We start from the raw sequence: 26,569 nt of genomic DNA on the forward strand, positions 1-26,569 counted from the left end.
GGGAAATGATATAGCAAACTCTCAGAGCCAGAATATAAGAAATTAAGACGCAAGGGAGGAAGTGAAGGGGCTTCTCTTTCCATCACACCTAAGAACATTAACCCTCTTTGCAATTCTGAGAGATGCCAGTCAGAGAGAAGTGGATAATGCTGCTGTGAGGTGACACATCTACGGTTTCATTGCACTGGAATATGAGACTCCTGCTTGGCCTCCTCATGCCACGGAGGCCAGGAGGCAAATGGGTTGTGCTGCCAGTGAGGGGAAAGGACAGCTATGTCCAGAACTCCAGGGATTCTCTGAGCTATTTCTTAGTACTGCATGCCTAGTAGCAAGATTACTGAAAAATTACAGGTACCAATAATAATAATAATGATGATGATGGTACAACTACTGAGGGTGCAGATCCATTAGTAATTTAGATCTTGGTCACCTGTCAGAAAACCCCAACAAGCTGAAGGTCTATTGAAGGTCAAGGAAATGGAATGGGTAGAAGCAGAAGTTTTAGATATTAGCCAATTCCAGAAAAATATCTACTTCTGCATCATTCACTATGCCAAAACCTTTGACTGAGTGGATCACAACAAACTGTAGGAAATTCTTAAAGAGGTGGGACTACCAGACCATCTTACCTGCCTCCTGAGAAATCTGTATGCAGGTCAAGAAGCAACAGTTAGAACCGGACATGGAACAAGGGACTGGTTCAAAATTGGGAAAGAAGTACATTGAGGCAAGGAGTACATTGAGGCTGTATATTGTTACCTTGCTTATTTAACTTATATGCAGAGTACATCAGCAAAATGCCAGGCTGGATGAAGCACAAGCTAGAAACAAGATTGCTGGGAGAAATATCAACAACCTCAGATATGCAGATGACACCACTCTCATGGCAGAAAGCGAAGAGTCTCTTGATGAAGGTGAAAGAGGACAGTGAAAAAGTTGACTTAAAACATAACATTCAAAAAACAAAGATCATGGCATCTCGTCCCATCACTTCATGGCAAATAGATAGGGAAACAATGGAAACAGTGACAGATTTCATTTTCTTGGGCTCCAAAATCACTGCAGATGGTGACTGCAGCCATGAAATTAAGACGCTTGCTCCTTGGAAGAAAAGCTATGACTAACCTAGACAGCATATTAAAAAGCAGAGACGTTACTTTGCCAACAAACGTCCATCTAGTCAAAGCTATGGATGTGAGCTGAACCATAATGAAAGCTGAGCACCTAAATTGATGCTTTTGAACTGTGGTGTTAGAGAAGACTCTTGAGAGTCCCTTGGACTGCAAGGAGATCCAACCAGTCCATCCTAAAGGAGATCAGTCCTGAATATTCATTGGCAGCACAACTCATTTGTCTCCAATACTTTGGCCACCTGATGAAAAGAACTGACTCATTGGAAAAGCCCCTGATACTGGGAAAGATTGAGGGCAGGAGGAGAAGGGGATGACAGAGGATGAGATGGTTGGATGGCATCAGTGACTCGATGGACATGAGTTTGAGCAAGCTCTGGGAATTGGTGATGGACAGGGAAGTCTGGTGTGCTGCAGTCCATGGGATTGCAAAGAGTCAGACATGACTAAGCGACTGACCTGAACTGAAGGTCACGTGACCAGTCACAGAAGAGGACAGAGCAGGTGACTATCATCTCCTTCCTTTTGCTGGTGTGTACATGTAGAGTTAGCATTTTCTTCTCTTCTGATTTTATACAAGTTTTATTGCAGGTTAATTATACCTTTTGGTAAGAGAATTTTCAAATGGGACTATGACTGTTTGGGGATTAAGTCCAGTGACAGATAACTGACTACTAAGATTTTGTGCCTCCTAATTTTGTGGAGAGGGCGGACGCATCACTTGCAAATAAGAGAGTTATATTTCATTAAATAGAAGAACGGAGTTTGTTGGTGGCCACACAGGAGCTCACACCAGTAGTAGCCACCGGTGATTCAGTTATTGTCTTTCAGTTCCAACATGCCATTCAGTTGGCATGCCCATCCTGTTTTTGTCAGCTCATATGTTAGCTCTATCAATGAAGGGTGCTAGAAGGGAGCTGCAAACTGAAGAGGAAGAGGGACTGACTGACTCGTTCTGTCTTCTCATTTTTCATAGCTTCATTCCAAAAATGTCTTTACCCTGACAAAGGTAGTTCCTTCCCATAGCAGCAGTTGAATCCAGTTTGCAGTTTTCCCATCATGGGCAGAACCCTGGGTACACTATATCACCTCCATACACCATCCCAACACACCTTACTTCCAGGCCTAGAAACACCATCAGTCATTCTTTGAAGAAGTCTGAGACCCAACCACATGGAGAACCTTCCCTAAGATTTTAATAATTTGAATTTGTTCCCTTTGTTCCCTCATCCTATATAAACTATAGTTTTTACTCCCATGATACATGGTTCTCAGACTGTGGTCCTAGAATCAGCAACATCAGCATGTCTTGGGAACCAGTTAGAAATGCAGATTTCCTAGCACCATCCAACCTACTGAGTCAGTGACTCAGATGGTGTGAGCAGAAATCTGTTTAACAAGCACTCCAGCTGACCTTGACACATATCTAAATTTGAGAGCCACTATCCACTGCCTTAGAGTTCTCATTTCACTCTTTTGGTTGCCTAGTTAACAGTATAGTTAACTATTCCTTATATTATATTCTCTGTTCAAATACCTGGTGTGGAATAACCTAATACTGTAGTGTTCTATCAAATGTTTAATGTAGTATCAACACTAATTCTTTTTAAACTCTTTCAAAAATAGAAGAGAAGGAAACATTTTCTATGAGAACAGCATTATCAAAGCTGGAAAGACATCATTAGAAAAGTCCAATATTCTTTATGAATAAAGATGAAAAAATCTTTAAGAAGTAAAAAATGTACACTGTATCCAGCAACATGATAAAGAGATTATGCAACATGACCAAGTGGGAATTATCCCAGTAATTCAAGAGTGGACTGACATATGAAAACCAACCAATGTAATACACTACAATAATAGAATGAAGAATAAAATACCACAATCATCTCAATGAAGAAAAAAACATTTGACAGAATCCAACATCTTTTTATGATAAAACAAAACTAAACAAATAACAAACAAACAAAAACTCCACACAACAAAGGGGAACATCCCACAACATGATAAAGGTTGTCTATGAAAAATCTGTAACTAATATACTCAAAGGTGAAGAGCTGAAAGCTTTCCTCCTAAGATAAGAAGACAGAAAGCAAAGATATACTGGAAGTTCTAGTCAGAAAATCAGGCAAGAAAAATAAATAAAAGACATCCAAACTGGAAAGGAAAACTATCTACCTGGAGATGACATGATCCTTAAGACAGAAAATTCTTAAGAGTAACACACACACACACACACAAAACAAAACGAACTAGAGCCAATGAATTCAACAAAGTTTCAGGTTACACAATCAACACACAAAAATCAGATGTATTTTATACATGAGAAATGAATAGTCTAAGAGTGAAATTAAATGTAAAGACACCCCATATTCATGGGTAGAAAAGGCTTAAGTTATTAAGATTATCGTCTTCAGTTCAGTTCAGTTCATTTCAGTTCAGTCGCTCAGTCGTGTCCGACTCTTTGCGACCCCATGAATCGCAGCACGCCAGGCCTCCCTGTCCATCACCAACACCTGGAGTTTACTCAAACTCATGCCCATCGAGTCGGTGATGCCATTCAGCCATCTCATCCTCTGTCGTCCCCTTCTCCTCCTGCCCCCAATCCCTCCCAGCATCAGGGTCTTTTCCAATGAGTCAACTCTTCACATGAGGTGGCCAAAGTATTGGAGTTTCAACTTCAGCATCAGTCCTTCCAATGAACACCCAGGACTGATCTCCTTTAGGACGGACTGGTTGGATCTCCTTGCAGTCCAAGGGACTCTCAAGAGTCTTCTCCAACACCATAGTTCAAAAGTATCAATTTTTCGGTGCTCAGCTTTCCTCACAGTCCAACTCTCACATCCATACATGACCACTGGAAAAACCATAGCCTTGACGAGATGGACCTTTGTTGGCAAAGTAATGTCTCTTACTACACCCAAAATGACCTATAAGTTCAGTGCAATCCTTAGCAAGACGCTGATAGTTTATGGTGGTGATCTCCAAAGATTTAGCTTCCAGGCTTGATTACTCAGAGCTTTTGTGTGCAAAAGTTCTACTACAGTGAAAAAGAGCAGAAAGCTTCTGACACAGACATCAGAAAGGGGATGGAGAATGCCCCTCACTAGTGTTAGCAAGAGAGCTATATACTTTTTCAATTGGTTATTAACAATAAATCAAAAGAATGTCTCAAGTTTGTAAAGGTCCTACCAGACCCACTCCCACAATTTACATTTTAAGATGGCAGGATTAGTCAGAAGGTTCTTAAGAGAAACATGTCCTCAAGCAAGACACCTTGTTGTTATATAATCATTGGTACAGAGTTTAAGGAAAAACTTATCTGAGAGCAAGATGAATTGTTTTGTTGTATAATCATCAGCTCTGGGCTTAAACAAAAAAATGTTTTATGTGACTAACATGAAGGAATGTAGAAAAAAGTTTGTCCTTTTCTCCTCCTGGGGACCCCCAGACTTCTTATCAACGAACCTAAGAATTAACTCTTTCAATACCAACTACCTTCCCCTGCCGTCCCCTCCCTGAAATGGAAAAGCTGGTCTTAAAATTCGTGAGGAATTCCAAGGGACAATGACTAGTCAATAAACCTTTAAAAAGAACAAAGTTGGAGAACTCATACATTCTGATCTAAAAACTCAATATGATAAAGCTACAGTAATCAAAACTGTGTGCTACTGCCATTAGGATAGAAAAATAGACCAACAGACGAGAAAGCTCAAAAATAGACCCATACATCATTGTTCACTGAATTTTCAATAGGGGGTGCCAAGACAATTCAGTGGGGAAAGAATATGATGCTCAGTCACTAAATACTCACATGCAAAAAAGAATGACACTGAAATCTTACCTCACACCACATACAAAAGTTCAAGAAAGGCCAAAGAACTGAATGTGAAAGTGCAACTATAAAACTTTTAGAAGAAGAAAACATATTGTTAATTCATAACTTTGGACTTGATACTAAATGCTTAGATAGGACACCAAACAAAGCACCAAAAAAAAAAACAAAAAACTGATAAACTGGACTTCATTAACACTAAAACTTTTGTGCATCAAGACACAATCACGAAAGTGAAAAGAGAGCCCACAGAATGGCAGAAATTTGCAAATTATACATTTGATCAAGAGTACTGTGTCCAGAATTTATAAAGAACTCTTACAACTCAATAATAGAACAGTCATCCTGATTCAAAAATAGGCAAAGGATTTGCATAGACATTTCTTAAAAAAAAAAAAAGTATATATAAATGGCAAATAAGGATACAAAAAGATGCTCTATACGATTAGTCATTATGGAAATGCAAATCAAAACCATAAGATACCACTCTAAACCCACTAGGATGTCTACAAACAACAGGCAACAAAACGGAAATTAACAAGTATTGGCAAAGACACACAGAAGTGAAGCTCTCCTAAATTACAGATAGGACGATAAAATGAGGAGCTGCTGTCAGTTCCTCAAATGGTTAAACAGTACTACGTGACCCAGCAATTCTATTATATACCTAAGAGGACATGCTCACCAAAAAACATGGACAAGAATGTTCACAACAGGTTAATATTCATATTAACCTAAAAGTGAAAACCATCCAAATACCAAATGATATTATCAATTGATAAGTGAATAAAGGAAAATTCCATTTTGTGCATTTTGTATATGTACAATATAGAATATTCACCCTTAAAAAGGAATAAGATTTGACACATGATACAACATGGATGAACCTTGAAAACATGCTATTTGAAAGAAGCCAGACACAAAATGTCACATACTGTATGATTCCATTTATATGAAATATTCAAAATAGGCAAATCTACAGAGAAAGTATATTACTGGTTTCCAGGGGATGGGGATGGGGAAATTGGTAGTGATTGCTAATGGTGATGGGGTCTATCTTTTGGGATGATGGAAATGTTCTAGAATTGATGCTAATAGTTGTACAATTTTGTGAATAAACTAAACATCACTGAATTGTACACTGTGGAATAGTTAAAATGGTGACTTGTATCTCAATATAAAAAATCTACCTAAGTTTAAAAAAAATTGTGACAAGATATACCTAATTAAATGGATAATTTTAACCATTTTTAGGTTAGTTCAATGGCATTGAGTACATTTACTCATTGTTGTGCAACCAGCCTCACCATCCATCTCCAGAACTTTTCTTGCAAATCTCTGCAACTCCATGGGACTGTAGCCCACTAGGCTCCTCTGTCCATGGGATTTTCCAGCCAAGAATACTGGAGTGGGTTGCCATTTCCTTCCCCAGGAGATCTGCCCGACCCAGGGATCAAACCCATAGTTCCTGAATCTCCTGAATTGCAGACAGATTCTTTACCACGGAGCCACATGGAAAGCCCAAAACTGAAACTCTATCCATAACTTCCCACTTCCGTTTCCCCCAAGTCCTGGCAACCACTATTCTACTTTCTATGTGAATTTGACTAGATATTTCATATAAGTGGAATCATACAGTATTTGTCCTTTTGTGACAAAAATATGAGTCCTGCTTATTTCACTTAGCATAACATCTTCAAGGTTCATCCATGTTGTAACATGTGTTACAATCCTTTTAAAGGCTGAATAATATTCATTTGTGTATATACCATATTTTCTTTATCCACTCACACAACAATGGACACTTGAGTTCTTCCACCTTTTGGCTACTGTGAATAATGCTGCTAATAAACATGGGTGTATAAGTAACTGTTTGGTATCCCTGCTTTTTAAAAAATTTTTAAAAAGTTGTGAACTCACTTTGAAGATTTTGAAATGAAACTAATTTTGAAAATACACATATGTTTTGCATTAGCTTAAGGACTAAAAACTTATTTTAGCTGAAAGTCACCCAAAGGAGAACCTAAAGATCAATGGTACCATTTGCTTTAAAGAAATACAAAAGACATAAAAGTATCCATTGCAAATTTATTATGCATTAAGAAGCTTAACTTAAAAACCAACAGCATAGTAAAAAAAGATATGTTATCTTTGTTCATAGCAGAACAGGTTTCAAAATATATTTTCTTTTAAATGTATTCAGTCAGTACACAATCCTTTATAAAAGTTGTATATATATTTTTTCTGTCAATACTTTCATTATATTTATAAATACAAGATTTACACAGCACCCCATCAAAAAAATTAAAACTTTATGATATAGCTACATATATTTCATACCTACAAAACTTTCAGAGGAGTGCTACGTTAAAGTTGGGCCCTAGTTAATGCTCCACTTACTCGTGCAGCAAAACACACATAAATCTAAAGTTTTCTTTGTCCATAAAACATCTTGAAAAATTAGCAAGACACTTGTGAAACTGAGCTTCTTAAACCCATATTTTAGAAAGGGATCTGCTGTGCATATTCCTATGAGATTCAAAAGGCAGATAACAGATGAAAACAAAGGCTGAAAACAAATGCCTCCATAAAACAATTAAGGTGGGGATGTGATGAATGAGAAACACCGAAAAGCAGGACACAGGATATGTGGGTGGGAGTAAATAGTAATAAAACATGACATGAGTCTAAACTGGGATATAAACTAGACTGGTATCCAGTTGCTAACTCTCATTTTCACTTAGGAATGTTTACATTGTTGAAAACGTTCTTACAAGCACCCTCCAATTTCTATGTTGCCACCAGAATGCTTGATGTATGTTTTTCTTCTGTAAAATAACCATGGATCTAACCAAGACATCAGGTCCAGGAGTCTGAACTGCTAGTTCTTCATGATTTAGATTTATTAAAAATTTTTCCTTCCTCCGGTAAAGGTATTAAATAATACTAATCAATATTGTTACTATCCAGAGGTATATATGCTGAATTTCATTCTAGCCAAGAATAGGAAGCAGAGAAGGAAAGGAGATAAGACTAGATTTTTGCTGATCTTAGAACAAAGGCAACAGATCCCTGACTGAGTGACTCCTGAAGCAGCCTCTTATAAACAGCTATGGGATAAATGCACACAGTTCAGAGGAACGGAAGAGGAGAAAATATGGGATTTTTTATCTTAAATTTTGTCAGAGACAGCAGTTGTATTAGAATCCTGCACCTTTTGAAAAGGACATGATCACTCCTACACTGACATTATTAAAGGAAAGCCATCATTTCTACCACAGGTGACTTCTTCTATTTGAGTCTCTGAATGTGGATCCCAGAGAACTTTGAGAGTTGCATATTATTTGCAGGAAAGTATAACATTTCAAATCTTAATTAGTTCTAACGTATAATGGAAGGAAAAGGAAAAGAATGGTGGAAAAGGAACAGGAGGAGGAAGGGGAGGAAGACGGAGGGATAGAGGTGGTTACTTCTCAAACTCAGCCCTGAAGGATGCCACTAGTATCTCCCCTCCAGCACCATGAAGTCTCCATGTGGTGTGGCTCCCCCATGACTCTCAGAGGTGGCGTCCACAGAATCCTTTCTGCAGAATTTACAGCTCAGTGCACTGATGCCCAGGCTCTTCAAGGGAAGAAAGCTCCCAGATGCTGCTGTCCTGAAGCAGTGGCTCAATGTCCTCATCACTGCCCCGTTCTGGAGTGTTGGCCAGGCTGCCACTGATACTGCTGCTGTGTTTTTGAATTCCACTGCCTTTACTGTACTCAGGGATGAATACAGCAACCAGGAAAGACATAAAAACTATACACGCCCCAAACAAAAATGGCGGGCCTGGGATGACAGCTCCCTGGTGGGTGTGGAAGCAAATGAAGATGAAGAATTTGGTTAGCCTTTCAAAGTGAAATTAGTACTGGATAAACCAAAAAAATAAAAAAATAAAAACCACACCATTGAAAAGTGAGTTATTTTCTCATTAGCAAATGTTCATTAACTATCATGGCAAATTCTAACAAAGTCTGGTGTCTGGAATAAAATGGAGGGCAATTAATCACTGCTTTATGCACCACTTCCTGACAGCTTAACCAAACATGTAAGCAACAGCTGTTTATCTCTAATCTTGCCCTGAGAACTGAGATCATGCAGTCTGTATACGTAAGAACATTAACTCCAGTTTTGTACAGAAATCTATATTAAACATAGACTGGAAGGAGGGAAATAACAGCAAGTAAAAGGTAGAAAGAGCACTTTAGCTCAATTTGTAGCTGGAAGTTTAGGTCATTTCATCTTTTATTTGGCCTGAGTTTCACCAGAGGATAGCATTTTGACCAGAGAAATGATGTAGGTAAAAATAGAATCTGAACAAAGGCAGGACAAATATTTTACATAAGACATTATCACTGAAATGATCCCTCCCTAGTCCCAAGAAGCAATGAACACAACACTTACTATTGTCAAATACAATAGTAATATTATAAAACTAAGAACACTTTCTAAATTTAAGGTCACAAGATTTTGCTCTCATCAGATACAACTGTTAAAAACTAGTCTTATTACCAAATTACCTGTAGGGCAGCATTGTTAGAAATCAATTCTGGTTCCAACTCAGTCAGTTCCACATGGAACATGTAGAATATGAAGCCATACAAGGCTGGTCCCAGTCCATTACAGAGTCCTCTTATTCCAGTTATGATACCCTGGGCAACTCCTAAGTCAGAACAAAGAGAAGGGAGCCAGTCTTCTCAGAAAAGCATCTCAAGATTGGAGACTTAAGAGCCCTTTCTTCCAAACTATAAAATACTGATTAAACTGGACTGAGTACCCATCATACTGATATCCATTCATTGTACAAATGCTTCCTTGTCCTTTTCTATGCCCTTATAATGCTGTCCTCACTATCTGTCCTAAGGATCTACAAGGATATGAAATGACACCGATGTTTCTAAAATCCCTTTGAGGCTGAATTCCCCCTGAACAACAGATCTTCCTATAAACAGGGAATGATAAAATGAAAAATTTTAATACTCTCAATTTATAGGCAATTTCTACTTTTTTGTGGATTGAGATTTTCCTCTTCTGCTTATTTAATGGTGCTTTTACAATAAAAATCTGTCCTTTGCCTCTTGTATCCCTGCCCAAGTGTCAGTCCATAGGGGTCCTGAATCTGTGTGCTTCCAGCACCTTCTGACAGATTCTGTTCCTCACAGTGATCGCTGTACTCGAAGTACACCTGTACTGAAAAATCCCAGAAGTGTCAATTTCTAGGTATCTCTGGTGTCTCATGTGGCAGGTAAAAAATTAGCCTGAATCATGAGATGGATGTTTCTGTAAGTCAAAAACGGTCAAATATAATTCAACCTAATATACTGTGTTCTAATAAGTTTATATATTGACATTTAGAAACATCTGTATTAATACCATGTAAGCATAAAAAAACCCAAAGCAAATTCATGCAGTGAGAGACAAAGATAAGAGTCTCTAAGAGCCAAGGCAATGCCCATCCTTCACAGATAGCTCATGCCTTTACGTCAACCACACCTCTCAAGGATGCAGTCAACTAAGTTACCGTAACCAGGGTAACACACAGATTTGAGGTCTTCAAATGATACTGCTATATTTAAAATAGATAACCAGCACAGATCTGTTGTAAAAAAAAAAAAAAATTTAAAAACAAAAGTAGATATGAGTAAAATGGCTAATTTCCAATGTGAAAAAAATAAGTGCAACCAATAAACTATCCTTTCCAATCTAGTTTTTTTTAATTGAAACTTTATAAAGATCTCTAAGACATAAAATTTTTTTTCTTCCAAAATTCACTATTTCCTGACTATAGTCAGGTAAACCACTAAGTGATGGAGAAGGAAAATAATTTTAGCAGTAAGAAGTATCTGACAGGGAAGCCAGAGGCACAAGAAGGATGAAGAGTCTAGACATTTACAGTGCTACTCTACATAATCATCTCACTTTGTCTCTCACTCTGCATCCAATTATCAAGAACTACACAGATTTATCTGCTCTTTATCTGCTCAAAGAATCATTTTCTAAGCTGAGTAAATAATGGACTTTAAGTGATTCCAAATTAAAGAAACTTCAGTGATTATAAGTGATTAAATAAAGGGCTCATGGTTTTTCTAGCTAGTCTATCATTATTTAACAGATATTTGTTAAAATATGAGTATAGTCTAGTAAATTCTGATGGTAACATAAAAGAAGAGTCAAAACTGAAAAGAGAAATTAGATAGTTGTATTTCTAAGTATTCTGACTTGCTGTGTCCAGATTTCAAAAAGGAGTATAAAATCAAAGCAGGAAGGAGAAGAGAATTTTCCTATTTGCCAATGTAAAGAGGTATGGTTGCTCGGCAGGGACCACACAGCTGTAACCTGTTTCTATGCTGACGTGGAAAGAGGCTCCGAGATGCTCATGCTCCTGGCAGGTACATCCCCACCGAGGGAAAGAAACAGTGGGGGGACAGTGGCCTCACCTTGCTGATTTGACTCTGCGTTCTGAGAGACGAGGGTACTGACCGCTGGAAACGTAATGCTGGAAACGGCGGCCACAATCCCTGCTGCCCACATCATCCTGCAATGACAGGTCAGGCTGTGGTCAGCGGCAGGCCAGCCCCAGTGACGGTGCTGTTCAGAGGACAAGTGGCAAAAGCACAAATTGCTTTCCGTTGTCTTGCATTAAGTTGTATTTATTTTTTTCCTCTTTGAAAATTGTTTTTTTTTTTTTTTAAAAACCTAGAAAGTTACACAGCACACTGTTAATACTAATACTGATCACTTCATGAGCTGGGAAAGCTTCATTTCTTTATCTTACCTGTCAAAATATGTTTTTCTTCCTGGTTTCTCTATTGCCATCTTTAAATGCAAGCTCAATGAAATTCAAAAGGATTTCTTGTTTCTATAAATCCACATTTTTTCTCACCAATTTTCCACTTTTCTCTTTGTACTTTTCAAAGGCTGACCTCCAAACTGCCCTTAGGCTGCTCAGGTTTTCACCCTCAATAAAGTGTTGTGTGCAACCAACAGAAAAAAACGGAGGCCTGAAGTTCAGGATGACATCTTGCAGACTTCCAAGTCTGCTTCCTTTAGACCTGCATCTCAGTGAAAGGAGCCTATGTTCCTTTGAACTTATGTGTGTGTTAGTATTAAGCGTGAGTGTGAGCAAAGTCCAGTGCCAACTGAGCTAGAAACCTGTTTGGCCAAACTGTCTTGGGGATGACAAGAATAACCTTACTTAAAAGGAAAAACCCTTTAGGTCGACAGAATCAGCTGTTGAAACAAAGTTCATAGGACTAAAATAAAGGTTTCCAAGAACAAGAAGAATCTACCACTAACCACCTAAAGCATTTCAAGTTCTAAACTGTGTCATTCATCATTTGGTTGTAAAATAAGGACCAAGTCAAACATTTTAAATGAAGATATGAACCATAGTATTTGGTAATAGGCACATAAGGAAACTTGCCACACAAAAAAACAGCACTCACTTCTTTTCATTTTTTCTTATTCCACAGGGCTTAATTTGACTTGCTTTCCTATTAACAGGAATCTAATTGTTAGAAGTAATAAGACTGCCTCTGGGTACAGAAGCTTTTGGAGGAGATCTTAGTGTTCATCTAACTCACATACTTTATATTATAAAGATTATGTCACTGTCCAATGTTACTCAGCTAATTATAGCAGTAAATCCTGCCATAATCAGTCATTTTTCCTTGTTTTCTTGTTTTGTTTTTGACTATACGTGCTGTCACCAAAAACTGACAAATATGTTTAACAATTAGGCATAAAACTTTCTTTTGGAGGGTTGGAGAAAGAGACACATATATTTAGTTAAGTAACATCTCACTGAAAGCTTGCTGAGGTGAAGGCAATCTGTCTGAATAAAGTGGAATTATCTAGCTGTACCCTTCCTCAAACTAAGGCTAAAGAGTTTTTGAAATTGTGAATACACTATGCTAGTAAAATAACTCCTGCTTCTTTTGCATGAACACTCAGCTAATTGAAGCTCCTCTAAAAGATAAATCTGTCATGAGAATCTATCGGAGAGACTTACCATGCTTGAGATCCAAAACCATACCAGGCTAGCTGGAACATCTGGAAGCCTAAACCAAGGAGAACAGTGTTCTTATTCCCTAATGCTCTCATCAAGCTAGTAAGAAAGACCGTCTGCAAAGCAAAGGGGATAATCATTAGAAATCATATAAGCACAGAGATTTGATGCAAGCTCTGTGAAAAAGCCCATTAATGGTGACCAAGAACCTCTAATTGCAGCCCACTTGACCTGAGACCTTGGAAATCACACAGAACTGATGCAGCTCTAAAAGCAGTGAAGCTTCAAGGACTTCCCAAACTGACTTGGGCTCAGGGCCTCCAGCCTTCTCCCAAAGAATCCTGTTTATGTGTTGCTTCTTGTTGTTCAGTCACTAACTCTTCGACCCCATGAACTGCAGCACATCAGACTTCCCTGTCCTCCACTATATCCCGGAGTTTGCTCAAACTCATGTCCACTGAGTCTGTGATGCCATTGAACCATCTCATCCTCTGTTGCCCCATTCTCCTCCTGCCTTCAATGTTTCCCAGCATCAGGGTCTTTTACAATGAGTTGGCTCTTTGTTATCAGGTGGCCAAAGTATTAGAGTTTCAGCTTCACTCCTTCCAATGAATATTCAGGGTTGATTTCCTTTAGGATTGACTGCTTTGACCTCCTTGTAGTTCAATTGGTGGGAGTTAACAGTTTCACAAAGTTGGATTGATACAAATATGATTTTAACAAATATAAAATGTGTTAGTCACTCAGTCCTGTCCAAGTCTTTGCAACCCCATGGACTATAGCCCGCCAGCCTCCTCTATCCGTGGAATTCTTCAGGCAAGAATACCAGAGTGAGTTGCCATTCCCTTCTCCAGGGGACTTTCCTAACCCAGGAATTGAACTCGGTCTCTTGCACTGCAGGCAGATTCTTTACTGTCTGAGCCACCACTCTGCTAAAAATTAGGTGAGACAGACTGAAAGGGGATAAGATAAAAGATGAATTTGGGCTAACTAACCAGAGTTAATATTAAAAAACAAAAAACAAAATCATAAGCAACTTGAAAGTTTAACATAATTTACATTGACTGATACAGTTAAAAAGTAAAAGGCGTTTATCAGAATGTATTCCTATGAGGTATATCAGTTCTAGTATTTTGGGAAAACAATTTTGTGGCATTCTCATTTCTCTTCCAGACAGACTTATCACAGAAGAGCATTCCATATGGCCTACCATGCTTTAAAACAGCATATAGCCTCATCATGAATCCCAGCCTTGTGGTGAAGGGGCCTGCATAACTCAGTGAAGCTATAAGCCATGCCCTGCAGGGCCACCCAACACGGATAGGTCATAGTGAAGAGTTCTGACAGAACATGGTCCACTAGAGGAAGGAATGGCAAACCCCTTCAGTATTTTTGCCTGGAGAACCTCACGAGCAGTATGAAAAGGCAAAAAGATATGACACCAGCAGATGAGCTCCCCCAAGTTGGAAGGAATGCAATATGCTACTGGGGAAGATCAGAGGGCAATTATGAATAGCTGCAAAAAGGATTAAGTTGGTTGGACAAAACAGGACTGACACTTAGCTGTGGATGTATCTGGTGATCAAAGAAAAGTCTGATGCTGTAAAGAACAATACTGCATAGGAACCTGGAATGTTATGTTTATGAATCAAGTTGGACGTAGTCAAGCACAAGATGGAAGAGTGAACATCGACATTTTAGGAATCAGTAAACATCGACATTTTAGGAATCAGTAAACTAAAATGGACAGGAATGGGTGAATTTAATTCAGATGACCATTATATCTACTACTGTGGGCAAGAACCCCTTAGAAGAAATGGGGTAGCCCTTATAGTCAACAAATGAATCCAAGATGCAGTACTTGGGTGCAATCATAAAAACAGTAAAATGATCTCAGTTCATTTTCAAGGCAAACCATTCCAATATCACAGTAATCCAAGTCTATGCCCCAACCACTAATGCTGAAGAAACTGGAGTCAAACATTTCTCTGAAGACTTAGAAGACCTTCTAGAACTAACACCAAAAAAAGATGTCCTTTTCATTACAGAGGACGGGAATGCAAAAGTAGGAAGTCAAGAGATATCTGGAGTAACAGACAAGTTTGGCTTTGGGAGTACAAAATGAAGCAGGGCAAAAGCTAACAGACTTTTGCTAAAAGAACACACTGGTCATAGCAAACACCCTCTTCCAACAAATTAAGGGATGGCTCTACACATGGATTTCACCAAAGAGTCAATATTGAAATCAGACTGATTATATTCTTTGTAGCCAAAGATGGAGAAACTTTATACACTCAGCAAAAACAAGACCTGGAGTGGGCTGTGACTCAGATCATCATCTCCTTATTGTAAAATTCAGGCTTAAACTGAAGAAAGTAGGGAAAACCACTGAGCCATTCAGGTAAGATCTGAATCAAATCCCTTAAGATTATACAATGAATAGATTCAATAGATCTGATAGAGTGACTACAGAACTATGGATGGAGGTTTGTAACACCGTGCAGGAGTCAATGACCAAAACCATCTCAAAAGAAAAAGAAATGCAAGAAGGCAAAGTGGTTGTCTGAGAGGGCTTTACAAATAGCTGAGGAAAGGAGAGAAATGAAAGGCAAGGGAGAAAGGGAGAGATATAACCAATTGGATGCAGAAAATAGCAAGGAGAGATAAGAAGTCTTTGTCTCAGTACATCAGCAAATTTGGAAAACTGAGCAGTGGCCACAGGACTGGAAAAGGTCAATTTTCATTCCAATCCCAAAGAAGGGCAATGTCGAATAATGTTCAAACTACCATACAATTGCACTCATTTCACATGCTTGCAAGGTTATGCTTAAAATCCTTCAAGTGAGGCTTCAGCAGTACATGAATCAAGAACTTCTAGATGTTCAAGCTGGGATCAGAAAAGGCAGAGGAATGAGAGATCAAATCGCCAATACTTGATGGATTATAGAGAAAGCAAGGGACTTCCAGAAAAACATTTACTTCTGCTTCACTGACTATTCTAAAGCCTTTGATTGTGTGGAAAACAGCAAACTGTGGAAAATTCTTAAAGAGTTGGGAATACCAGATCACCTTTCTTGTCTCCCAAGAAACCTGTATGCAAGTCAAGAAGCAAATTTAGAATCGGACATGGAACAACTGACTGGTTCCAAATTGGGAAAGAAGTACATGAAGGCTGTATCTTGTCACCCTGCTCATTTAATTTATATGCCAAGTATATCATGAGAAATGCTGAGCTTGATGAATCACAAGCTGGAATCAAGACTGCTAGGAGAAATATCAACAACTTCAGATATGCAGATGATACCACTATAATGGTAGGAAAGCAAAGAGGGACTAAAGAGCCTCTTGATGAGAGTGAAAAAGTTGGCCTGAAACTCAACATTAAAAAAACTAAGATGAAGCCATCCAGTCCCATCACTTCACAGCAAATAAAAGGGGAAAAAGTGCAAACAGTGACAGATTTTATTTTCTTGGGCTCCAAAATCACTGCGGACAGTGACTGTAGCCATGAAATTAAAACACACCTGCTCCTTGGAAGGAAAGCTATGACAACCCTAGACAGCATTTTAAAAAGCAGAGACAATGCTTTGCTGACAAAGGTCCGTATAGTCAATGCTATGGTTTTTCTGTAGTCACATATGGATGTAAGTTGTGTCATAAAGAAGGCTGGGCACTGAAGAATTGATGCTTTCAAATTTGGTGCTGGAGAAAACTCTTCAGAGTCCCTTGGACTGCAAGGAGATCAAACCAGTCAATCCTAAAGGACATCAACCCTGGATACTCATTGGAAGGACCGATGCTGAGGTTGAAGCTCCAATACTTTGGACCCCTGATGGGAAAAGCCAACTCACTGGAAAAGATCCAGATGCTGGGAAGATTGAAGGCAAAAGGAAAAGGGGGCTGCAGAGCATGAGATGATTAGATAGCATCACTGACTCAATGGACATGAATTTGATCAAACTCTTGGAAATAGTGGAGGACAGAGGAGCTTGCGTGCTGCAGTCCACAGGGTCATAAAAGGTTGGACATGACTTAGCAACTGAACAACATAGCTATTTCAGGGAAATAGCCTCTCTGCAGTCCCATACAATATAGTGAATGTACCTATGCATATCAATGAATTAACTCGAAGCACATATGCCCTTTTTGTGGTCCTGTATTTATAAAAGATGGGGGTATATTTAATTGCTGTTCAGTTGCCTAGTCATGTCACACTCTTTGCAACCTCATGGACTACAGCACACTAGCCTCCCTGCGCCCCACCATCTCCTGAATTTGCCCAAGTTCATGTCCATTGCATTGGTGATGCCATCCAGCCATCCATCCTCTGATGCCCTCTTTTACTTCTGCCCTCAATCTTTCCCAGCATGAGGGGCTTTTTCCAATGAGTCTGCTGGGCACATCAGATAACCAAATACTGGAGTTTCAGCTTCAGCACCAGTCCTTCCGAAGAGGATTCAGGGTTGATTTCCCTTAAGATTGATTTGTTTGATTTCCTTGCTGTCCAAGGGACTCTTAGGAGTCTTTTTCAGCACCACAGTTCGAAGGTATCAGTTATTTGGTGCTCTGTCTTCTTTACGGTCTAGCTCTCACAACTGTACATGATCACTGAGAAGTCCACAGCCTTGACTATACGGACCTTTGCCAGCAGGGTGATGTCTCTGCTTTTCAACATGCTGTCTACGTTTGTCACTGCTTTCCTGCCAAGAAGCAAATGTCTTCTGATTTCATGGCTGCAGTCACCATCTGCAGCGATTTTAGAGCCCAGGAAGAGGAAACTCTCACTACTTCCACCTTTCCCCTCTAACTGCCATGAAATAATTACATACAATCCTAATGTACTGACTTAGCACACTTCTTCAGTTTTGTGGATAGCAAAAATTGTAATATTTACACATTTTCACTTCTGTTTTTCCCTTTCACTATTTTTCAGTATTAAAATAATATTGAAACATTCTTCTGGTTAATTTCAGAATAGTGGAGAAAGACTATGGTTGGTGGCTGTAAAAGCAAATTTTTATGTGCCAAACCCATGCATTAGGGGTAACCACACATATTCTAAAAACCACTAGAAATTTCTATTAAATTCCAAAAGGAACAAGATGTTGGAGAAGTAGGTGGATGTGGAGTACATCTCTCTTCATGGATACATCAGGAACACACCTTCAGACACAGCAGTACTTGCAGAACACCAGCTAAGAGCAGACAGGAGGACCTGACCAATGGAAAAGAACATATAGAACCACACAAAACTCAGCAGGACGAAGCAACTAGCAGCGAAAACTGGAGTGTTAGTAGGACTGGATCTGTCCTCGGCAGGTGGGGAACTGAAGCAGGGGTCCGATCCCCACATCAGGGCAATTGTCTGAGTCAGAGGAGAAACACTTAAGGCTGAGAGTGAAGCAGCTGATCTGTGGCAGCCTAAATGGAATGAGAATCAGACTGTCCCTGCCGCAGCCATATATAGCCTGGACAGGGATGCAGGTCCCCTGGAAGGCACAGCAGCTGGGAGTTGGGAGTCTAGGGATTGCAGAGCAATCCCAGGGCGAGTGCTGCTATTGACGGCAGAGACACAGGCTGAGGGGCCGTGAGGGAGGAGTCTGTGGTGGGAAATGCCTGTGGAGGAAAGCAGGCGGCCATGGATGCAAGGCAATACTGCTGAGTTACGCCTACAGGGTGAAGCCATCACCACAGCCCTCTCCCCCCACACACCAGCATCAGCACAGAACAATAGAGAGGCTGGCCCGTCAAGTGCCTGACGCACTGCACTACAGAGCAGGACCCCACCCAGGGGGCCCATCAAGTGCCTGATGCGCTGACCTACAGAGCAGGACCCCACCCAGGGGGCCCCTCAATGTGCCTGACATGCAGATCTACAGAGCAGGACCCCACCCAGGGGGCCCCTCAATGTGCCTGACGCGCTGCACTACAGAGCAGAACCCCACCCAGGGGGCCCGTCAAGTGCCTGACGCGCTGACTTACAGAGCAGGACCCCACCCAGGGAGCCCCTCTATGTGCCCGACATGTGGATCTACAGAGCAGGACTCCAGCCAGGGGCCCCTCTATGTGCCTGATGTGTAGAACAGAGAAGGACCCCAGGCAAGGGAGCCCTCTAAGTGCACGAATGGATGGAGCTACAGAGAAAGAATATCTAAAGCAGCCTTCTGATCACCAGCTACCAGAGGCTTGAAAAGAGACTCTGACAGGACCATAACTCCTGTGACTGAGGCAGTCCATGTCCTTGCACACTTGGCGCTGCCAAGGTCCATGGGACCTAGGCAGATGAGCCACCTTCATGCTCAACCCTCAATGGGCCGAGTTGCCACAGGAAAAAAAAGTCTTGCATCTATGAACATGGGATTGCTTTGGTTGTGTCCAACTCTTTTTGACCCTGTGGACTGTGGGCTTCTCTGTCAGGGGGGTTCTCCAAGTGAGAATACTGGAGTGTACTGGCCTATACTGGCTGTCATATCCTTCTAGAGCACTATATTCCTGCTGCCCTACACACCAACTCCCCTGAGTACCTGGTGCTGCCAGAGCCCCTAAGACCCGAGCAGCTGCACCACCTCCACACCTGGCCCTCACAGGGGCAGACCCAAGTCCTCCAGGGCAGCCTCAGGAGCAAACCCCAGTGGAGGACCCATTCGCAGTGGTGGAAGTAAAACCACAATTGAAACCCAGGGGGAAGCGTGGCTGAGGCGGAAGACCCAAAACCTTCCCACCAGCTGTATAAGCTGCAGATTAAATCCACATGATCAACTAGGCAGATTCTGTGCCTATGGAATATAAAAAAGGTCACTGAGAGCTCCCGCAAAGAGAACGCACTAGTTCTGACAGCTGTGACCATCTGAGGTAGGCACGCACAGCAGCAGGGCCGGACTAGAGCCTGAGCGGCCCCGCAGGGTTCAGAGACCAGAGCAATGTGGAGGGCGTCTCACAGAGGTGAGGTGGACTATGACTCCCAGCAAGGGAAAGGATGCTGACAGCAGATACTCAATGGATACATTTATTATTCTTATATTTCGATTAGCTCTGTAGTTTCTTTTGGATTCCCCCCTCTTCCCTCCCTCTATTGTAGTTGTCAATTTTATTAGCAATATGAAACCTAATTAAGCTTTTGAGTTTTTCTTTCAATCACACTTAATCACACTTTTTTATTGCTGTTATAAACCTCTGGGTCTACATTGGCCTTTTGCAGTTTTGTGGTGTTTTTTTTTTCCTTCTCTTTTTCCTCTTTTTATAATTTTAGCTTAAAAATTTTTTAAACCTATTATCTTTTCTACATTTATTCCTTTGTTTGCCTTTCCTACTGTTCTTTTCCCCTTGAACTTAATATTATATATATAAACCTTTCTTATCTACCTCTATTTAACTTTACCTTTCTTTCTTTCCTTTATCTGACCATATTTGTTGGTTTTGTTCTTATTGCTTTATTCCCCAGTTGGTACCTTGCTTTAGTTTTGTTGTCCAGTTTGTGCTCTAGTTAGTTTTGTTCTTAACTGGTAGATATCATTTTTGGTTTCCTTTGTTCACCAGGTCAATCTACTGTAATGTTTTTGATTTTGCTCATGCGTGTATATGTATATGTGTATATTCCATTATGCTAATTAATCTTTGCTTGATTTTGTAACAGGCATTTGTGTGGGGTTCATTTTTGGTTTATCATTTGTGGTATTTGTTTTAATACCATTTAGCACCATAAAAACCCACCTATGGAATCTCTGTTCTGGCCAGAGATCGAGCCTCGTGCCTTCGGAGTGGGAGCACTGACTCCAAGACCCTAGACTACCGGAGAACTCCTAACCCTAGGGTGTATCAAATAGTAAGAACTCCCACAAAGGAAACCACTTGAATACAAGAACCAGCATCACCCAACCACCAGCAGCATTCTGTGCAGGACACCTGATCCAAACAACAAACAAAACAATACAAACCCAATCATCAGCAGATAGGAGTACCAACTCACTCAGCCTTGCCCATCAGAAAAAAAAAAAACTTAGCGCAAATCTTACACTATATTAAGCCTAAACAAACCACTGGACGAACCTTAGGAGGGCAGAAACCGAAACTAAGAAAGAATTCAACCTTGAAGCCTGGGAAAAGGAGACCTCAAACACAGTAAGTTTTTTTTAAAAAAAGAAAAGGCAGAGAAATACTGCACACATGAAGGAACAAACTAGAAACACAGAGTCCACATAAATGAGAGGAAATCGGCAACCGACCTGAGAGAGAACTCAGAATAATGACAGCAAAGGTGATGGAAAACTTGGAAAACAGAATGGAGAAAATGCAAGAATCAATTACCAAAGACCCAGAAGAATTAAAGAATACACATACAGAGACAAACTACACAACTACTGAAATTAAAAACACTTTAGAAGGAATCAGTAGCAGAATATCTGAGGTAGAAGAATGGATCAGTAGTTGGAAGATAAATTGGAGGAAATAACTTCTGAAGAGCAGAATTAAGTAAAAAGAATGAAAAGAACTGAGGATAGTCTCAGAAACTTCTGGGACAATATCAAATGCACCAACATTCAAATTATAGGAGTCGCAGAAGAAGAGAAAAATAAACGGGATGAGAAAATTTGGAAAATTTCCCCAACATGGAAAGGGAAATACTCAATCAAATTCAAAGAGAGGTGCAAAGAGTCCCATACAGGATAAACCAAGGAGAAACACACCTAGACACATACTAATCAAACTAAAAATGATTAAACACAAGGAAAGAATATTAAAAGCAGCAACGGAGAAGCAACAAGTAACATACAAGTGAAACCCCATACATTTTAACAGCTGATCTTTCAGCAGAAACTCTGCAGGCCAGAAGAGAATGGCAGGATATATTTAAAGTGCTAAGAAGGAAAAATCTACAACCAAGATCACTCTATCCGGCAAGGATCTCATTCAAAATTGATGGAGAAATCAAAAAGCTTTTCAGACAAGTAAAAGTTAAGAGAATTCAGTACCACCAAACCAGTTTTACAACATATATTAAACATATACCTATATAGTCAGGAAATGTAAGAGAAGATAGGGATCCACAAAAACAAGCCCCAACCAATTAAGAAAATAGCAATAGGAACAAATATATCAACAATTACTTTAAAAGTAAATGGATTAAATACTCCAACCAAAAGACACAGACTGGCTGAATGGATATAAAAACAAGACCCAAATATATGCTGTCTACAAGAAACCCACTTCAGACCTGAAGACACATATAGACTGAAAGTGAGAGGATGGAAAATATATTCCATGCAAATGTAAAACAAAACAAAGCTGGAGCAGAAGTCCTTATATAAGACAAAGCAGTCCTTAAAGAATATTACAAGAGATAAGAAAGGACACTACAGATACATCAAGGGATCAATCCAAGAGGAAGACATAACAATTTTTAATATCTATGCACCCAACATAGGAATACCTCAATATGTAAGACAAACACAAACAGACATGAAAGGAGAAATTGACAGTAACACAATAAAGTGGGAGACTTTAACACTCAACTTACAAAATGGACAGATCAACAAAACAGAAAATTAATAAGGAAACACAAGTCTGAAATGATACATTAAACGAGATGGACCTCATTGATATCTTCAGGACATTCCATCCAAATGAAGAAGAATACACCTTCTTCTCAAGTGCACATGGAACATTCTCCAGGATAGACCACATCTTGGGTCACATATCAAACCTCAGTAAATTCAAGAAAACTGAAATCATATCAGTGTCTTCTCTGACCACAGTGCTATGAGACTAGATTTTAATTACAAGAAAAATACTGTAAAAAACACAAACACATGGAGATTAAACAATACATTTCTAAATAAGCAACATGTTACTAAAGAAATCAAAAGGGAAATCAAAACATTCACAGAAACAAATGACAATGAAAACATGACAACTCAAAACCTATGGGATGCAGCAAAAGTAGTTCTAAGAGCAAAGTTTATAGCAATACAATCCTACCTCAAGAAACAAAAACATCATATAGACAACCTAACGTTACACCTAAAACAACTGGAGCAAGAACAAAAAGAGAATCCCCCAAAAGTAGCAGAAGGAAAGAAATAATAAAGATCAGAGCAGAAGTAAATGAAAAAGAAATGAAAGAAACAATAGTAATGATTAATAAAACTGAAAGCTGGTTCTTTGAGAGGATAAACAAAGTTGACAAACCTTTAGCCAGACTCATCAACAACAGAAGAGAGAAGAATCAAATTAACAAAATTCGAAATGAAAAGGGAGAGGTTACAACAGACAATGCAGAAATACAAAGGACTGTAAGACACTATTATGAACAAACAAATGGCAATAAAATGGATAACCTGGAGGAAATGGACATATTCTTAGAAAAGTTCAATCTTCCAAGAATGAACCAGAAAGAAAGAAATTATGAACAACCCAATTACAAGCACTGAAATCGAAACTGTGATAAAAAATCTCCCCAAAACCAAAAGCCCAAGACCAGACGGCCTCATAGGTGAATTCCAGCAAATGTTAGAGAAGAGCTAATGCCTATCCTCCTAAAACTCTTTCAAAAAATTCCAGAGGAAGGAACACTTCCAAACTCACTCTTCAAGGCCACCATCACCCTGATACCAAAACCAGACAAAGACAATACACAAAAAAGAAATCTACAGGGCAATATCACTGATGAACATAGATGCAAAAATCCTCAACAAAATTTTAGCAAACAGAATTTAAGAACACATTAAAAAGCTCATACACCATGATCAAGTTGGGTTTATTCAGGGATGCAAGGATTCTTCAATATATGCGAATCAATCAATATGATACACCATATTAACAAATTGAAAGATAAAAACCATATGATCATCTCAATAGGTGCAGAGAAAGTCTTTGAAGCAGAGAAAGTCTTTGACAAAATTTAACACCCATTAATGATTAAAACTCTTCAAAAAACTGAGCACAGAAGGAATCTACCTCAATATATTAAAGGCTATATATGATAAGCCCACAGCAAACATGATTCTCAATGGTGAAAAACTGAAAGCATTCCCTGTAATATCAGTAAAAAGAAAAGAGTGTCCACTCTCACCACTATTATTCGTATTTTTTAAGCCTTAGGAACAGCAATCAGAGAAGAAAAAGGAATAAAATAAATCCAGGTTGGAAAAGAAGTAAAGCTCTCACTGTTTGCAGATGACATGATAGTATACACAGAAAACCCTAAAGACACTACCAGAAAACTACTCTAGCTAAACAGTGCATTTAGCAAAGTTGCAGGAAAAAAAATCAATACAATAAAATCACTTGTATTTGTATATACTAATAATGAAAAATCAGAACAAGAAATAAAGGGATCAATCCCATTCACCATTATAACCAAAAGAATAAAACATCTAGGAATAAACCTACCTAAGGAGACAAAAGAACTGTACACAGAAAACTATAAGACATGGATTAAAGAAATCAAAGATGACATAAACAGATGGAGAGATAGTCTATGTTCCTGGATAAGCCAAATCAATATTGTGAAAATGACTATACTACCAAATGCAATATACAGATTCAATGTGATCCCTATCAAATTACCAATGGTATTTTTAACAGAACTAGAACAGAAAATTTCACAATTCATATGGAAACACAAAATACCCCGAATAGCTAAAGCAGTCTTAAGAAAGAAAAATGGAGCTAGAGGAATCCACATTCCTAACTTCAGATTATACTACAAAGCTACAGTCATCAAGACAGTATGGTATTGGCACCAAAACAGAAAGACAGACCAATGAAAGAAGATAGAAAGCCCAGAAATAAACCCATGCATCTGTGGGTACTTTACTTTTGACAAAGGAGGCAAGAACATACAATGAGGCAAAAACAGCCTCTTCAATAAGTGGTGCTGGGAAAACTGGACAGCTACATGCAAAAGAATGAAATTAGAACACTTCCTAATGGCATCCGGTCCCATCACTTCAAGGCAAATAGATGGGGAAATGGTGTCTGACTTTATTTTTTTGGGATCCAAAATCACTGCAGATGGTGATTGCAGCCATGAAATTAAAAGACGCTTACTCCTTGGAAGGAAAGTCATGACCAACCTAGACAGCATATTAAAAAGCAGAGACATTACTTTGCCAACATTGGTCCATCTAGTCAAGGCTATGGTTTTTCCAGTGGTCATGTATGGATGTGAGAGTTGGACTATAAAGAAAGCTGAGCACTGAAGAATTGATGCTTTTGAAGTGTGGTGTTGGAGAAGACTCTTGAGAGTCCCTTGGACTGCAAGGAGATCCAACCAGTCCATCCTAAAGGAGATCAGTCCTGGGTGTTCATTGGAAGGACTGATGCTGAAGCTGAGACTCCAATACTTTGGCCACCTGATGTGAAGAGCTGACTCATTTGAAAGGACCCTGATGCGGAAAGACTGATGGCAGAAGAAGGGGACGACAGAGGATGAGATGGTTGGATGGCATCACCAACTCAATGGACATGGGTTTGGGTAGACTTCAGGAGTCGGTAATGGACAGGGAGGCCTGGCGTGCTGCGGTTCATGGGGTCACAAAGAGTCGGACACGACTGAGTGACTGAACTGAACTGAACTGAACTAACACCATACACAAAGATAAACACTAAATGGATTAAAGACCTAAATGTAACACCATAAACTATAAAACTCTTAGAGGAAAACATAGGCAGAACACTCGAGAACATAAGTCAAAGCAAGATCCTCTATGCTCCACCTCCTAGAGTAATGGAAATAAAAACAAAAGTAAACAAGTGGGACCTGGTTAAACTTAAAAGCTTTTGTACAGGAAAGGAAACTATAAGCAAGGTGAAAAGACGAACTTCAGAATGTGAGAAAATAATAGCAAATGAAGCAACTGACAAAAGATTAATTTCCAAAATATACAAGCAGCTCATACAACTCAATACCAGAAAAGCAAACAATCCAATCAAAATGTAGGGAAAAGACCTAAACAGACATTTCTCCAAAGAAGACACACCGATGGTTAACAAACATATTAAAAGATTCTCAGTATCACTCATTTTTAGAGAAATGCAAATCAAAACTACAATGAGATATCACCTCACACAGGTCAGAATGGTCATCATCAAAAAGTCTAACAATAAATGCTGGAGAGGGTGTGGAGAAAAGGGAACCCTCTTGCACTGTTGATGTTAATGGAAAATGACATAGCCACGATGGAGAACAGTAGGAAGAAAAAACTAGGACTAAAACCACCATGTGATTCAGCAATCCCACTCTTGGGTATATACCTTGAGGAAACCAAAACTGAAAAAAAACCCCCATGTACTCCAATGTTCACTGCAGCACTATTTACAATAGTTAGAAGAACATGGAAACAACCTAGATGTTCATTGACAAAGGAATAGATAAAGAAGTTATGGTACATATACATAATGAAATATTACTCAGCCATATAAAGGAATGTATTTGAGTCAGCTGTAATGAGATGGATGAACCTAGAGCCTATTATACAGAGTGAGGTAAGTCAGAATGAGAAAGATAAATATTGTACACTAACGCACATCAACAGAATCTAGAAAGATGGTACCAAA

The 26,569-nt window shown here is 39.3% G+C and overlaps 1 protein-coding gene across 3 annotated transcripts in view; it reads right to left on the bottom strand.

Moving 5' to 3' along the window:
* Positions 1-7,033: 7,033 nt before the first annotated feature.
* MFSD14B (major facilitator superfamily domain containing 14B) overlaps positions 7,034-26,569 on the bottom strand; it is a 122,068-nt gene continuing 102,532 nt past the window's right edge. For all 3 annotated transcript variants that reach the window (XM_043486676.1, XM_043486675.1, XM_043486677.1), the window contains 4 exons: positions 13,016-13,128; positions 11,442-11,539; positions 9,525-9,667; positions 7,034-8,809 (listed from right to left, as the gene is read on the bottom strand). In XM_043486676.1, coding sequence (XP_043342611.1) covers positions 8,558-8,809; positions 9,525-9,667; positions 11,442-11,539; positions 13,016-13,128 — 606 coding nt within the window. In that variant the 3' untranslated portion in view covers positions 7,034-8,557. The remainder of the gene's footprint in view (positions 8,810-9,524; positions 9,668-11,441; positions 11,540-13,015; positions 13,129-26,569) is intronic.

This window comes from Cervus canadensis, chromosome 14, assembly GCF_019320065.1.
Source record: "Cervus canadensis isolate Bull #8, Minnesota chromosome 14, ASM1932006v1, whole genome shotgun sequence".
Lineage (NCBI taxonomy): Eukaryota > Metazoa > Chordata > Mammalia > Artiodactyla > Cervidae > Cervus > Cervus canadensis.